Genomic DNA, 13,941 nt, shown 5'->3' with positions numbered 1-13,941 from the left:
AAGCAGCCTTTGCCAAACATCATTCAGAGACTGATCTTGCAGACCCTTTTTAATACTGCATTTCCTTATTATTATTCCTTCCACTTGCTGGTTCCTAGTGCTGGCGCAGCCTGAAATGCCTCTTCACACAGGCACAGGGCTTGGGAAGGAAAACGTGATTCATTGCATACAAAACTCCATCCTAGAGAGGAATTCTGCCTTGAGAAGCACTTTCCTAAGCAGAACAGCATGTGACAATGCTGGAGGGAAATCCCAGTAATTACACTGCACTGGAGACTCTGGTTGTAGTCTGGGGAGTTTTCCCTGATCCTGTAGCTGGGCTGTGCCTTGTTTTGCTGGTACATGTGTCTGCACCATCAGGCCCACTCGTACCACCCACCACTTTGGATCCAATGGTGGACAGCAGTGAGAGGAATCGACTTTCTCTCCTGAGCAATCTGGGTATGCACAGGTCCCCCCTTTCCACTTCCCTTCCTCTGTGAGTTTCTCCACAGGCTTTATCCTCCAGGCCCCTGCCCCCAGAGAATGAGCCTGGGGATGGCAGCAGCTCAGATAGAGTCAGCAGGACATCTGCTATTTCATTCTGCCTTTATCTGCTATTTCAGTTTGCTTTTTTCTGCTATTTCCTCTTACCTGGGTCACCCAGGCTCTTTAAGATGTGGGATGGGATGACAGAGAGGGCTGTGTTCAGTCCCTGCCATGCAGACAAACCAAACTGGGCAGTGCTGAGCATGGACCCCCTTACCCGTGGGGATACAAACACCTCATGAAAAACAGCCCCCCCAGAGGAATTCACACCTTGAGGCTCCGAGGCAGCAGATGAGCCCTTGGGCTACAGGAGAGGAGATGGAGCCAGGCTGGCAGCACCAAAGTGGCTCAGATCATCACCTCCAGCCTTGCTAGATGCAGCCTGCTGTAGCACAGGAGGGTCCCTTGTCCACAGAGCCAGAGGTGGCAAGGTCCTGACACCCCATGGGGTGCTCAAAGCTTGTGTCTCAGCTGGCTGAGGACTGATGCATTCATCACTGCCTGGTCCCCAGCACTGCACATTGCCAATCCATCACCTTGAGGGTGGTGGGACCCTTGGCTGCCTGGGCAATGTGGTGCAGCCATTTGAGCTTTGCTGGCCGCCATTGCCTGGGCTTGGTCCGTGCCACTTCAGCCCGTTTTAGATTCCCCTTTGCCAGCCCCACTTTTGGGGAATTTTGGCAGAGTCGGTGATGGAAGTTACCCATGAGTCCAAGGCCTGTTGACAGAGCGATCCCCAAGGGAGGACAGTGGATGAGCCATGCGGGAAAAGACAAGTTGGGCAGCAATTAATGTTTTAGAAAAGCAAGAACTCTTGCTGCTTCTGAACTTGAAGAAGAGCAGGGGTGAGGGAGCAGAGCAGGAGGAGACAGGCGGGATGTGGAGACATCAGGCAAGGCAATTGGATTCCCCCCAGTCCTGGATGCCGCCCAATCCTGGATGCCTTCCCCACAACTGGATTTCCTCACACCCCCAAATGCCCACCCATCTGGATGACCTCCATTCCTGGACCCCCCTCCAGTCCTGGATGTCCCCCACGCCTGAGCCCCCCTCCCCGGTACCTCGCCACCTCCGAGCCCCCCAGACTCGCTGCGCCCTCCCGTCCCCCTCCGCCGCGGCCGCCCCGCGCGAGGCACGCCGGGACTTGTAGTCTGCAGCGCCACCACCAGTCCCGGGCGGGACCGGCTTTGACGGACGAGAGGCTGAGCCTATAGAAGTGGCGGTCGCCCGGTGGAGGGTGGGTTTTGTGTCGTGTCTGCTTCGGCTCGAGGGGGTGCTGCGCGGTGGAGGTTGTGGTGAGGTGGTGGCGGTGCGGCCCGGTTCGGCCGTGAGGTGGGTCGGTCTGTCTGTCTGTCTGTCGGTCTGTCTGTCTGTCTGTCGGTCTGTCTGTCGGTCGGTCGGTCGGTCGGTCGGTCGGTCGGTCGGTCAGGCCGGGCGGCGGCGGCGGCGGTGGGGCGGGCTCGGGTCGTGGGGCCTGGCAGGGCGGCGGCTCATTGTGCGGGCGGGAGCGGGGGCTTTGTCAGCGGCGCGGGCGCTGAGGAGCTGCGGGGCTGGGCTGCTCTCTCCTCCTCTTCCTCTTCTTCCTCCTGCTCCTCCCGCCGCAGGTCCCCAGCGCGTCCCTCGGAGGAAGATGCGCGGCGAGCGGCGCCAGCTGTGAGTGGCAGGGGGGGAAGAGGCCCCGGCGGCGTCCGCCGTACCCTCAGCCCAGCGGGAGGCGGAGGATGCGGATCGGGCCTCCTTGCCGATGAGAAGGAGGATGGGCACCCAGGGCAGCCCGGTGAAGAGCTACGATTACCTCCTCAAGTTCCTGCTGGTGGGGGACAGCGACGTGGGCAAGGGGGAGATCCTGGAGAGCTTGCAGGACGGCGCCTCCGAGTCCCCCTATGCCTACAGCAACGGTAATGGGGAGCGGGGGATGGGGGTGCTGCCCGGGAGGGGCAGCGTTGTGGCCCTAGCGGTTGTTTTGCTTTTCCCTTTGTCGGTTTGTTATTATCTGGAAGCAGAGCCTGGTTTCTCAGGGCTCAGGCACCGGGGAGGCCACGGCTGTTCCTTAAAATCCTAAAGATCCACAGGAGAATTTGTCCAGAGAGGGAACAGTGTCTAATGGAGCCCCTGGATGTGTGGATCCCGCAGCACAGCTGGACCCTTCCTGAGGTCTGAGCACTCTCGTATGGAGCAGAGCTGAGTCCCCGGGGGTGAACACAAGGACTCAGCTATACTGGAGGAAGCAGGGTCTGTAACAATGTGAGCCGTGTTTCCAGGCCAGAGCTGCTCTCGCTTGGAAGCTGGCTCTGTTGGTCCGCCTCCTGCAAACATCAAGGTTCCTAATGGAGCCTATGACAGACCATTAACTACACTGTCACAAGACCATAATTAAGAGCCAAGGAGCGGCGCTGTGCTATTTCCTGCATCTCCTCACCGCAGTTAAAGCATGACACAGCCTGGCAGGGTGCAGGTTCTGAAGTAGTTTTCAATCTGTCATCCTTTCCCCCTCTGCTTCCATGCAAAACAGCATCCCAAAGGGCTTGACAGCACTGATCCAGTTCAGACCCTGTGTTATCACTGCATCAGCCCCAGGGCTGGAGCAGGTGGTGCTTAGTTTTGTCTATAAGCAGGAGTCTGAGGGCACTGGGTGCTTCTCGGTGTGCTGCGTTGAACTGGCTGAATTTAGAGTGCAAAGGAGTGTGTGGCTTGGCTCTTGGCTGTGTGCTCGCTCCTCAGAGCTACTACCAGCTTTATAGAAGCTGATGCAAGTGAGCACCTGCTCCAGAGAGGTTTACAGGGAGGTGGTGACTCAGAATTCAAGCTGCTTGTGAAATCAGAACAGCAGATTCTGGAGCTGGCAGGTTGTGGTATCGTTCATCTCCTTGGGTGTCTGGCTGAGCTGGTGTGGTTTGCCTTCGAGGAGATGCTTGTTGCTTTAAAAGATTCCCTGAAGAGAGTTTGTGTCTCTGAAGAACCTGCCTCATCTGGGAGCTGTAGAACTGCTCCCTGCGGTGAGCATTTACCATGCAGAAGGGGATGGAGAATGTAAAGGCGTTGTCGTTTGGAGTGCTAAAGTTGGAATTGTCAGTGGTAATACCCTACTGTTTTGAAGCAGGGTAATAAGTAGGATTGCAAAACGAGTGTGTGGTGGTTTTTTGCTAGATACATAAACCCAGGCAGCAGTGACTTTCGCCAATACTATAACAGCTTTGTTTCTGCATGTGATACTTTATAATAGCAAAACACCACCATCTTCTTTCTGGAAGAAGAAATCTCAGTGAACAGATATTTTCAAAGCCTTCCCTCATGTTCTGTGGGCAATTGAACTCGTCCCTAATCAGAGAACTGGGTCACATACTGTTTTTTCACAGTGATACATGCCCTGATATTCTCTGCTTCTGTTGCTTCTGTGAAACTGCATGCCTTTTGGATGATCAGGTGGAGTAGCTTTGGAATCTGAGTGAATCTGCTGGTGCTGCTATTCTTGACAGCCTTGGCAATCAAACTCCCTGTCTGTGGTGCAGTTGTGATGTGTGTACTGACATGCAACATGCTTCCACTCTGCCCTGACAGGGACCATCCCCTGACGTGAGGACACTTGGATTTTTGTGAACAGCTAGTGCCTGGCCTCCTTTCTTACATGTGCTGTCCCAAAGCTACAATGGTGGGATGTTACATAGAGGCTCTTTCTGTTAAATTCTTTAGTTGTGTGTCATCCTCTTCCTCATCCCCTCCCAGACCCTACATCCCAATTTGAAACAGGGGTTATATCTTCTACTGCATGTTTGATCTGTCCAGAAGACAGAACTGGCCATTATCAGGGTGAAATGGAGTATGCTTTGGGTTGATCTTGGCCTTGGGACATCTCCTATCAAGCTCAGGTCTCTAATGGGCAGGGCTAAAGCTGTTGTACTTTCTCTGTCTTGTTAGACAGCTGCTTTTACTGTGTTGGCGACTGTTTTGACACAGGTTATTGCAGTGCCGTGTGAAATGGATTGTCCCTTCAGCTCTGGGCAGGAATCCCTTTAAAAGTGAAGCTCTGTAAATGAAGCTGTGTTTTTCCTGCTGCTCTTCTGCTGCCCACCTGGCCTCTAGAAGAGTGTTAGAGGAATTCCTCTCTTCTCCCTGGGCTTCTGAGTGTTGGAACAGGGGCAACCAAGAGGCGAGAAAGCCTCTTTTCACGCTTTCCATCAGCGTCGCTTCTGTGAGCTATAAGCAGCCGCAGCCTCTGCTTGCTTGTGTCCAGTATCTGAAAGCCTTGTATACAGTATGAACTGTGTCTGTCTTCAAGCATTGTAGTTGCTTCTGTCCATCCTCACTCGGGATCCCTGAGTATAAGCATCACTTCTCAGCACAGCCTTCCAGCTTGGCACCTTGTTCTAAATCCGGCACATCTTAAATTAGACACCACAGTTCCTATTGTGTATAAAACCATCGCAATGTCCTTTATTTAACTGCTGTTAGAAATAAATCTGGTCCGTGTAAGTGTAGGTGGTTGTTACTCCCTGGATGCCAACTGGCCTCTGCAGGAAGAGGTGTGAGTGATGCTTGTAACTATTGCTGTCCCCGAGCTGCAAGGGCCTTGGATGCAGAACTTCTGCATTTTTGAGGAGGAATTTGAGGTCCAGTGTTTCCTACTAGTTCATGCTGAAGTTACCAAATATATCAGTCTCCAGGTGCATCAGACCAAGTCTGCTCCCTGTGAAGGGCAAGTAGTGTTGTTTGTTCCCCATGCCTGGATAGTGTTACCTCCCAACCCAGGAGTTGCACTTAGATGTTGCTTTTTTGTGGCCATCCACAAAAGGTCCTGAATTAAGCCTCAGTACTTGCATACTGGTGAAAACATGGGCTTTTGGGAGAACATGAATGGTCTTCTGGTCTCCTAGTGTTGTCCTTCCCAGCTTTCCCCCCACTCCCCAAATCTACAGTTGTGGAGACAGGGTGCCATTCTTGGAGTACTGCTGCTGCCCTTGATAGTTGAAGGACCTCACCCTGGAACCAAAATTCCTGCCGTTCCCCTGAGTGCAGGGGGAATCCTCTTCACTGGGCGCTTGCTCGCTCTCCCAAGGTACTGGCTCTGGCCCCCGTGCTGTGAGGCACAGTATTACGGCTGTCTAAAGCAAACCTGTGTGCCTTGAGCCACACATATGAGTCAACTACACGGATCACTTCTCACTTTGGTGCTTAAATTGCCTGCTTGGGGGTTGTCCTTATCCTTCCCCAAGCACTGAAGCAGGACAGGAATGTCTCAGGGTGGTTTTGGACACTGAGATGTGGTGGAGCTGTGTGTGAAAGTAGGGGTGGTGTATATCCTGAAAAAGGCAGACAAGGCTTTCCCTCACCTGAAGGGCCTGTAGTTTTGTCACTCCTGTGTCATACATCCACTCTGGAATATCTAGTTATTCCTGTGCTGAAATGTTCTTGCCTGGCTGGTTTGTTGGCTTGCTGGGGCCACATCAGCACAGGGTGAGTCAGGGGAGGCTCCTGGTGGTGCCATGGCTGCTGTGTGAGATGGTGCCCCACATGCACCAGGAATAAGGCCAGGGCTGCTCTCCCCATGCAGATGTGAGTGTGATGTGTTCCATTCTCATGTGATGGAGGGCTCTTTCTGCAGCAGCCTTCCCCCTCACCTGCTGCTGTTCCCATAGGAAAGGGGAAATGTGTCTTAGGGAAAGAGTAGAGCATGTTTCTGAGCAGATGGCTTTGATTAGAAGGGGGATGGATTCTTATTTTTGTGGTTTTCCTTGTCCTCAGCTTGTACTGAGAAAGTGATGCGGATGAAGCATTCTGTCTGCACTCTGATAGCCTTTCAAAGAGGGTGTGAAAGCTAAAGCAAAAGCATTGCCCTGCAGCAGGTTTGGTGCTGTGACCAGCCCTAATGCAGTGCCCCTGGTGCCTTATCTCAACCCAATCTCTCAGCCTTTATTTGAGCACCATCCTTAGGTGCCCTCTTATCTCACTGCTATCCCAATGGAAATGTTAGGAAAAAGGCAACTGAATGCTCATTTACTACAGCTACCAATAGGTTTTATGGTCCAGATATGAACTGGATCTTCCCCAGAAGCTCTTCTCCTGTAGCTAAAAGTGGGAGGAATTTTCAGTGGGAGGAATTTCAGGCAGGAGGGTGCGCCGGCCATGGCTCAGTGACTGAGTAGGGAGGAGATTCTGGGGCAGCGTGGCTCTGTGCTCCTTTCCCTGGGTAGGAGGACAGGGAGAGACAGTGTTAATGAAGATAGGCTGAAGACACTGCACAGCCCATGGAGGTGCTCAGGACCCTACCAGCCAGTGATCTTTGCCTGGGGACCTCATGACTGCTGTTTAGTTACCAAGTTTTTGAGTGACCCACATCTTTGGCTGTCTCTTCCCTCTGGTTGTTTTTGTGCAGTTGTGTAAATCTGTAGGTCCCCAAGCTGTCCCTTCCATATCTTTCTTTACAGCAGCTACTCTCTGGGTATGTCCTGTAATGCCCTCAGTCCCCAGTGTATTTCCAGAAACATCACCTGTAAAACTCCTCTGCTTTGTCACAGTCTTCAAGTCAGTTCCTGGCCACCCTGGAGATCATGTGTACCACAGTGAAGGTAGACAGGGATGGAGTGTGTATGAGGGGTTGCTTCTCCAAGCTTCAAGTTTCCTGGACTGACCAGGGGAGCTGGTCTCTTGCTTCTCATCCTCAGCCCCTGTACTTGCTGACTGTTTTATCTGGAAGTGCTGCTGTACTGTTGCTAACTGCACTTCGCAAGCCTTAACAGAGCATGTGGCTGAGCAGGTCAGCTTTAAAGTTCTGTAGCTTTTGTAAGGACAGGACCTCTCTCAGTCCCTGGCAGCGTCTACCCTCCCCTTCTTGAGCATGCAAGAAACAGTTGCAGGGTGCACCTGTATACACTAAAACCTCGGGCAGGGCCAGCACTGATGTGGTGGTGCCTTCTGGGATTGGATACAGGAGCTACAGATTTTGAGCACAGATTTGGGATTGTAGCTGAGTGCTCATCCTGGCGTTGTAGTGTCAGGGCTCTCTTTGGCGTTAGTGGGGAGAGAACCATTGATCCTATGCTGCTTTGCTTTGCTGCAGCCTCCTGTACTCGCCTGGCCATGTGTCAGCCCAGGCAGCATTGCTCCTGATGGGGACAGACACCATCCAGCTGGGCTGGGATTTGGGATGCTGCATGCAGTGGAAACTGCTTTTTGTTTTCTGGCATGACTCTATTAACTGGAATAATGTTTTGTTTTGAGGTTTTAGTGTCCTGATGCAGGGGGATGGAGGCAATGTGTTACAAGTGCAACCTTGCCATCACATCCATGTGGTGGCTGTCGGATTCATCTGTGGGGAATGCTTTAGCTGCACTGTTCTGCTGGTGGGCTGCTAGAAATCTCTTTTGATGGCTTGCAGGGTGGAGAGTGGTTGTTGCAGCCATTCCCCATCTGCCAGCACTGGCATCAGTGTCCTTCAGGGATATTCGCTTCCCTGTCATCAGGGATGCAAACCTGATCTCCTCAGAGCAGCCTTTGGCTCAGAACCAACACCAGCATCTCTGATTTCTCCATTGCTTACTACATATCCCTTGTGTGAAAAATACAAACATAGGATGTTGAACCTCCATCTCTGCTTGATGTGGGACTAATGAGCCATGGCTTAGACTTAAAACAACCCCCAAGTCAAAGGAAAACAACCAACCAAATCCCCATCAAAACAAGCACCAGCCCCAAGCTCAGTGCCCAGCAGGTTTCAGTGTCTTCAGCACTCTCTCAAGTCAGGATTAAGGCTGCAGAGCACCACGGGTTGTGCACACAGGATTGTTGTGGGGTTTGTGTGTGTTTCTAAAGCTGGGGGACTCATCCTGCAAGGTTCTCGATGACATGAGGCAGCTCTCACCACCTCTAACCCCCTGTATAAAAGCTTTGCTGTTACATGGCTGTTGATGAGCTTCTGTGTGAATAGAGGTGATGTGAACTGAGCAGTACCAATCTGACACGGGTAGAGTGTTCTTAGTAACTGGGATTAGAAGTTTCTCTGTGTATTTACTTTTAAAAAGCAAGTGGGTTTTGCTGTGCCCAGATCCCGTGGTGGCACTGTGCACTCCTCTTGCTGCAGGGGGATTTGTGTTTGGTTGTGTCAGTCTATAAGCTACACAGGAAAGCCCATGGAAGATGCCTCCTCCTCCTCCACCCCATCTCCTTCAGCTTTTATTTCCAGCTGTTCCCTGTTTTCCAGCCTCCCTCTCTTGCAGGAGCAGAGCATCTTCCTCATGCAATCAAAAATAGCTATGGTTTTGGAGCTGAGGTTTTACACCCTTCCTTTCTCAAGTCTCCTTTTTTTTTTTTTTTTTTTTTTCCCTTTTCCCCTCACCTTCCTCTGGCAGCCCAAGCTCAGCTTGGAAGGAGCAGCGATACAGAAGCATTATGTCATACTGGTTTCTATTTGGTTGCAGAGAGAGAGGAGGAGAAGGAAGGAAGATCCCATGTGAAAATCTTCAGCTCCGTTTTAGCAAAGCACTACTGTGAATTGGGACTCACCTGAAAGAAAACCCCTCTCGGGTGTAGAGGGCTGTGGTTCAGGGCTAGGGCTCCATTAAAGAGATCTGTTTGCTTCTGCGGTAGCTGTAGTAATAGTAAGGTTGCAACGTCAGCTCCAGGATTGTTTCTTCCTATAGGGCCTCTGTTTGCTCATAGTGTTTTTACATAGTCAGAGCTTTTTAGATTGTCTTCCTCTTTTCTACCTTCTCTTTGTCTCATTTCCATCACCTCATTGGGAAGCCAGCCAATATTATACCATTTTAAACCTTTGACAACTGTTCTCCTCTAAATACAGCCCCGAAGTGACTGATGCCCTGTGTGTGCTGTGCAGTGCTGCAGCCATTACAATATCAGCATCAAATCTGGACAAAAATCCTCAAGTGATTCGAACAAAATAGTTGCTGTTTAAGCCATTAGTTGTTAGGGAAGAGGCAGGCAGAAGGGAACACTGGAAGGCTGCACATAACTGGCAGCTTGCTAGAATTGGAGAATCAGGGCATGGTTTGAGTTGGAAGGGACCTTAAAGCTCATCCAGTTCCAAGCCCCTGCTGTGGACAGGGACACCTTTCACTAGAGCAGGTTGCTGCAAGCCCTGTCCAGCCTAGCCTTGAACACTGCCAGGCATGGGGCAGCCACAGCTTCTCTGGGCACCCTGTGCCAGTGCCTTACCACCCTCACAGGGAAGAACTTCTGCCTAAGATCTAATAGAGGTGCTGTGCATCTCTGGAATATTCTCATTTGGCTTTTACTTTCTTTTTAGTGATGCCATTTTAACTTATTTCCCAGCCCAGTTTCTGAGTTCCAGGGCCTTTTTTGGGGTTTTATCAGATTGCTTTCCTTTCTTTGCAGGTGATTGCTCTCTGCACACACACACAGAGGCATGTACACAAAAACTGCCCTCTGTTCTGTTTCCTTCTGTACCAGTTATAACAGCATGGGCTATAGTCCCTTTGGCCCATGGTTCTGGAGGCTGAGTGGACAAGAGACCTACTAGATGAAAAAACCTCAACCAAATGAAACACTATTTTGCCTGTCCTGTTACTTAAATCTTCCATTGTCCCAAGAGCTGTTATTTTTCTTCTCAAACTGCTAAAGTAACTGATGATAAAATCCATAAGGACACAGTATGCAGTTCTGCACTACAGCACAAGGAGGTGAAATGCAGCAGGGTTGATCTTACCTGACGCCAGAGCTGTATCTGTGCTGCTGCTATGCTGGCAAATGTGTGTTTGCTGTGAAATGTCCCCTTCCTTTGAGGCAACCTGGTGTTCTTGTAGGTGTCATCTGTATTACAAGGTTAAAATTCAGTGCTTTTGTCCTATTTTAAAGATTATTAATGCTGCCTTCCTGCTGGTAGCAGCAACAGTTGTGCTTCAGGGTAGCTGGGGTGAGATCTTTGCCCTGCAACAGCTCTAGGGCAGGAGGAGGAGAGGATTTACACTACCTTTATAACTACCTAAAAGGAGGATGGAGCCAGGAGGTGGCTGGTCTCTTCTCCCAAGGAACAAGTGAGAGGACAAGAGGCAATAGCCTCAAGCTGCATCATGGGAGGTTTAGACTGAATATTAGGAACAATTGCTTCCTCAAAGGGTGGTCAGGCATTGGAACAGGCTGCCCAGGGCAGTGGTGGAGTCGCCATCCCTGAAAGTGTTCAACAAACCCTGTAGATGAGGCCCTCAGTGACATGGTTTAGTGATGGCCTTGGCAGTGCTGGGGAATGGTTGGACTTGAGGATCTTAAAGGTCTTTTCCAACCTTGTTGATTCTATGATTATATGACCTGGGAAGCTCAAATTTGGTCTGTGAGTGAGTGGAGAGTTTCCAAACACGATTTTGGGCTGTTGAGAGCTGATGTGAGCCAGCACGCTTCATACAGCTGTGCTTGCTCTGCTGTATGGTCCTTTAAGGGCGAGGAGGGACTGTTGAGTGGAGGCAGCACTATCTTGTCAGTCAGGCCATGGAGATGCGGTGTTTTTCGCTGAAAGCAGAACACCAAAATGGAAACCAGTGTTTAGAGACATCTTGGTACTTCCAGTTTGGAGAGGTTTGTTTCAGACATGGGGCTTGTGGTCGGTGCAGTGAGACCAAATTCAAGAGCCAGTGAGATTCATGCTGAGTGGTGTCCCCATAGGTGCTGCAGGAGCTTTCGAAGTACCCATGCTTGGTGGTGCTTAACCCATCTACACCCAGCTGAAGTGCTGCAGCCTTCATTCAGGGTGTTTGGATGTCTAGAGTCAGTCTGGAGACAACTCCATCATTGCTGGCCACCATGTTCCAATGTCACCCTTGAAATGGCAAAACCTGGAGATGCCAAGTGGCCTTGAGCAGCGGGTGTGGATGACAGGAGGGGCAGAGGATGGGTGTCCCACTGATGGGAGACTGCTGCCGTGTGTATCGTGAGCCTCTACAGGATCCCAAGCAGGTGTGCACTGGAGAAGGCTTCAGTGATGATGCCATGAAGATCTGATGCTCACAAAGCAATGTTTCACATGTATTAACCTGCACAGTGTTCAAAAGTGTAAATGTGGAGGGTTGACGGCTGCAAGGCCAGGATATTGATGGACATGCAGGGACAGGCAAAGGGGGAATGGCTGTAAGCTGCCAGAGGGGAGATTGAGATGAGATCTCAGGCAGAAGTTCTTCCCTGTGAGGGTGCTGAGGCGCTGGCACAGGTTGCCCAGAGAAGCTGTGGCTGCCCCATCCCTGGCAGTGTTCAAGGTCAGGTTGGATGGGGCTTGGAGCCATCCAGGTGTCCCTGCCTGTGGCAGGGGGGGGGTACTTGAGGGACTTTAATGTCCCTTCCAACCCAAACCACTCTTTGTCCAAAATATCATAGAATCACATACTTGGATTCTTTTTTTCTTTTTTTTCTCTAAGTGTTGCTATATTTTTTTTCTCTCCAAGTGTATCTCACTGTTTTTATGGTGATCCAGCAACAATGAAGATTGTTATGGTGCCCTCTGATTTTCCTCACAGGCTGTCTTTGTTTCTGCGTGCAGCTGTATAGTTTTTATGGAGATCTGAACTGCGAAGTATGAAGAAACTCTTTTGTTTGCTCTCACTTGTGTGCATAAAATCATTCTTTATTTTCTTCTAAAGCACAAATCCACTTAACATCCCCCATTCTGTACTTACATTTGACTGTTTCTGTGGCTTCCTGGGTGTCTGCTGAAATTGTTTGAGCTTTAGGAACAGATTTGATTCTGGTTTCAAATGCTGTTGTCATCCTTAAATGAGTGCATAACAGAGTTCCTCTGTGTGAGCACCACGTAGCTGCCGAAACACTGCTAGGCTGTGGGGAGGCAGTAGACAAGAGAATTCTGCAAATCTGGGATTCCTAAAGGTCCCTGAGTAAGTGTTTTGCTTTTGGCTTATTACAAAACCAAGCAGCAATTTATTTGTCCGAGATCCTCACCTATGAGCCCTCAGTTCTGGATTAAGATGTCTTGGGAACAAGCTGATGCAAGAAGGCTTTTTGTGACAGACTTCCAGTCTAAATCAAAAGCACTTTCAATAAGGTGATTGTGATTAGCATCATACATTCTACTTAGAGAATCCCAGCCTGGTTTGAGTTGGAAGGGACATTAAAGCTCATCCAGTTCCAAGACCCTGCCACGGGCAGGGACTCACCACCCTCACAGAGAAGAACCTTCTGCCTAAGAGCTCATCTCAGTCTCCCCTCTGTCAGGTTAAAGCCATTCTCCCTTGTCCTGTCCCTACAGGCCCTTGTCCAAAGCCACTCTCCAGGTGTCTTGTAGTCCCTTTAGGTAGTGGAAGCTGCTCTAAGGTCTCCCCTTAAGGAAGGAGCCTTCTCTTCTCCAGGCTGAACCAGCCCAGCTCTCTCAGCCTGGCTCCAGAGCAGAGCTGCTCCAGCCCTCGCAGCATCTCCATGGCCTCCTCTGGACTTGCTCCAACAGCTCCACGTCCCTCTTGTGTTGTTGCCCCAGAGCTGGATCAGGACTGCAGGGGGCGTCTCCCCAGAGAGCAGCAGAGAGGAGGAATCTCCTCCCTTGACCCACTGCTCACGTAGGGTACAAGTAGGTAGAGGAGAAGATGGAGGACGTTTTTTTGGAGAAAATCTACACATTTGGTAAGTTCACATCATGGAAAGGCATTTGTTCTCTCTCTGTGTCTACATCTGTCTCTGGATGAGGAGCTTGGCAGCATGTTGGATGTATTGTGCAGAGCTGCCAAGTGCCGCAGCAGCTCCCTGGAGTTGGCAGGAGCTCTCGTGATGTGCTTCATGAGGGGATGTGGGCTCCTGACTGTGTGCATGGGGCTGGACTACTTGCTTCAGACCAGCTCCAACTCATCTGCTGCACAGTTAAATAGCTGGAAGCTCATCATTACTTCTCTTTGAGCTGAGCAGCATGAGCAGGTTTTGTGTTTGCTGCTGTGGGCCGGAGGTGATGCAGGCTTCAGCAGATAGCTTCTGTCTCCCCCCTCCTCCAGCCAGCACCCTGCAAGAGCAGCTCTGGTGTCTTACGTGCCTGGTAAGAACCAAGACCTCCTGATCCTGTTCCCAAGGCTCAGCTACAGCACAGGACAGGAGTGCAGTAGGAAAAACATGGGATTTCTGACCCTGAGCCCCAGCTCTGCAGGCAGGAGCTGGTGCTGTTTTGCAGCAGTGCTGTTTGGGGGAGCTTTCATCACCCTAAAGAAAAAAGTAAAACTGCCAAGATAAATGTGAACAGCAAAAGACACAGTGCCAGGCTGGACCCACCTTTGTTTTAAAGCATATGTTTTGTTGACCCTGTTGTAGATGGAGATAATTTGTTGTTTGTCTATCAAAAGAGCAGGTGATTGAATGAGTGACTCAAAGTGATGAGCTCATGTTTTGTTTGGAAGGGATTTTTTTCTTGGCTTGCAGCTCTGAGCTAAATTGCTGCTGTTCATGTGCTGCGGTCCACACTTTTTA

At 50.6% G+C, this 13,941-nt stretch overlaps 1 protein-coding gene across 1 annotated transcript in view; it reads left to right on the top strand.

Annotated features, from left to right (window-relative positions):
* Positions 1-1,992: 1,992 nt before the first annotated feature.
* Positions 1,993-13,941, top strand: part of RAB40C (RAB40C, member RAS oncogene family) — a 37,756-nt gene continuing 25,807 nt past the window's right edge. The window contains exon 1 of the mRNA XM_061473891.1: positions 1,993-2,426. Within this exon, the coding sequence (XP_061329875.1) occupies positions 2,273-2,426 (154 nt within the window). The 5' untranslated portion in view covers positions 1,993-2,272. The remainder of the gene's footprint in view (positions 2,427-13,941) is intronic.

This window comes from Pezoporus flaviventris, unplaced genomic scaffold (assembly GCF_033815535.1).
Source record: "Pezoporus flaviventris isolate CSIRO_AGI_PZ_B2104156 unplaced genomic scaffold, CSIRO_AGI_Pfla_v1 ptg000078l, whole genome shotgun sequence".
Classification (NCBI taxonomy): Eukaryota; Metazoa; Chordata; class Aves; order Psittaciformes; family Psittacidae; genus Pezoporus; species Pezoporus flaviventris.
The sequence above is the reverse complement of the archived record's forward strand: the minus strand, read 5'-3'. Positions and strand labels throughout refer to the sequence as shown.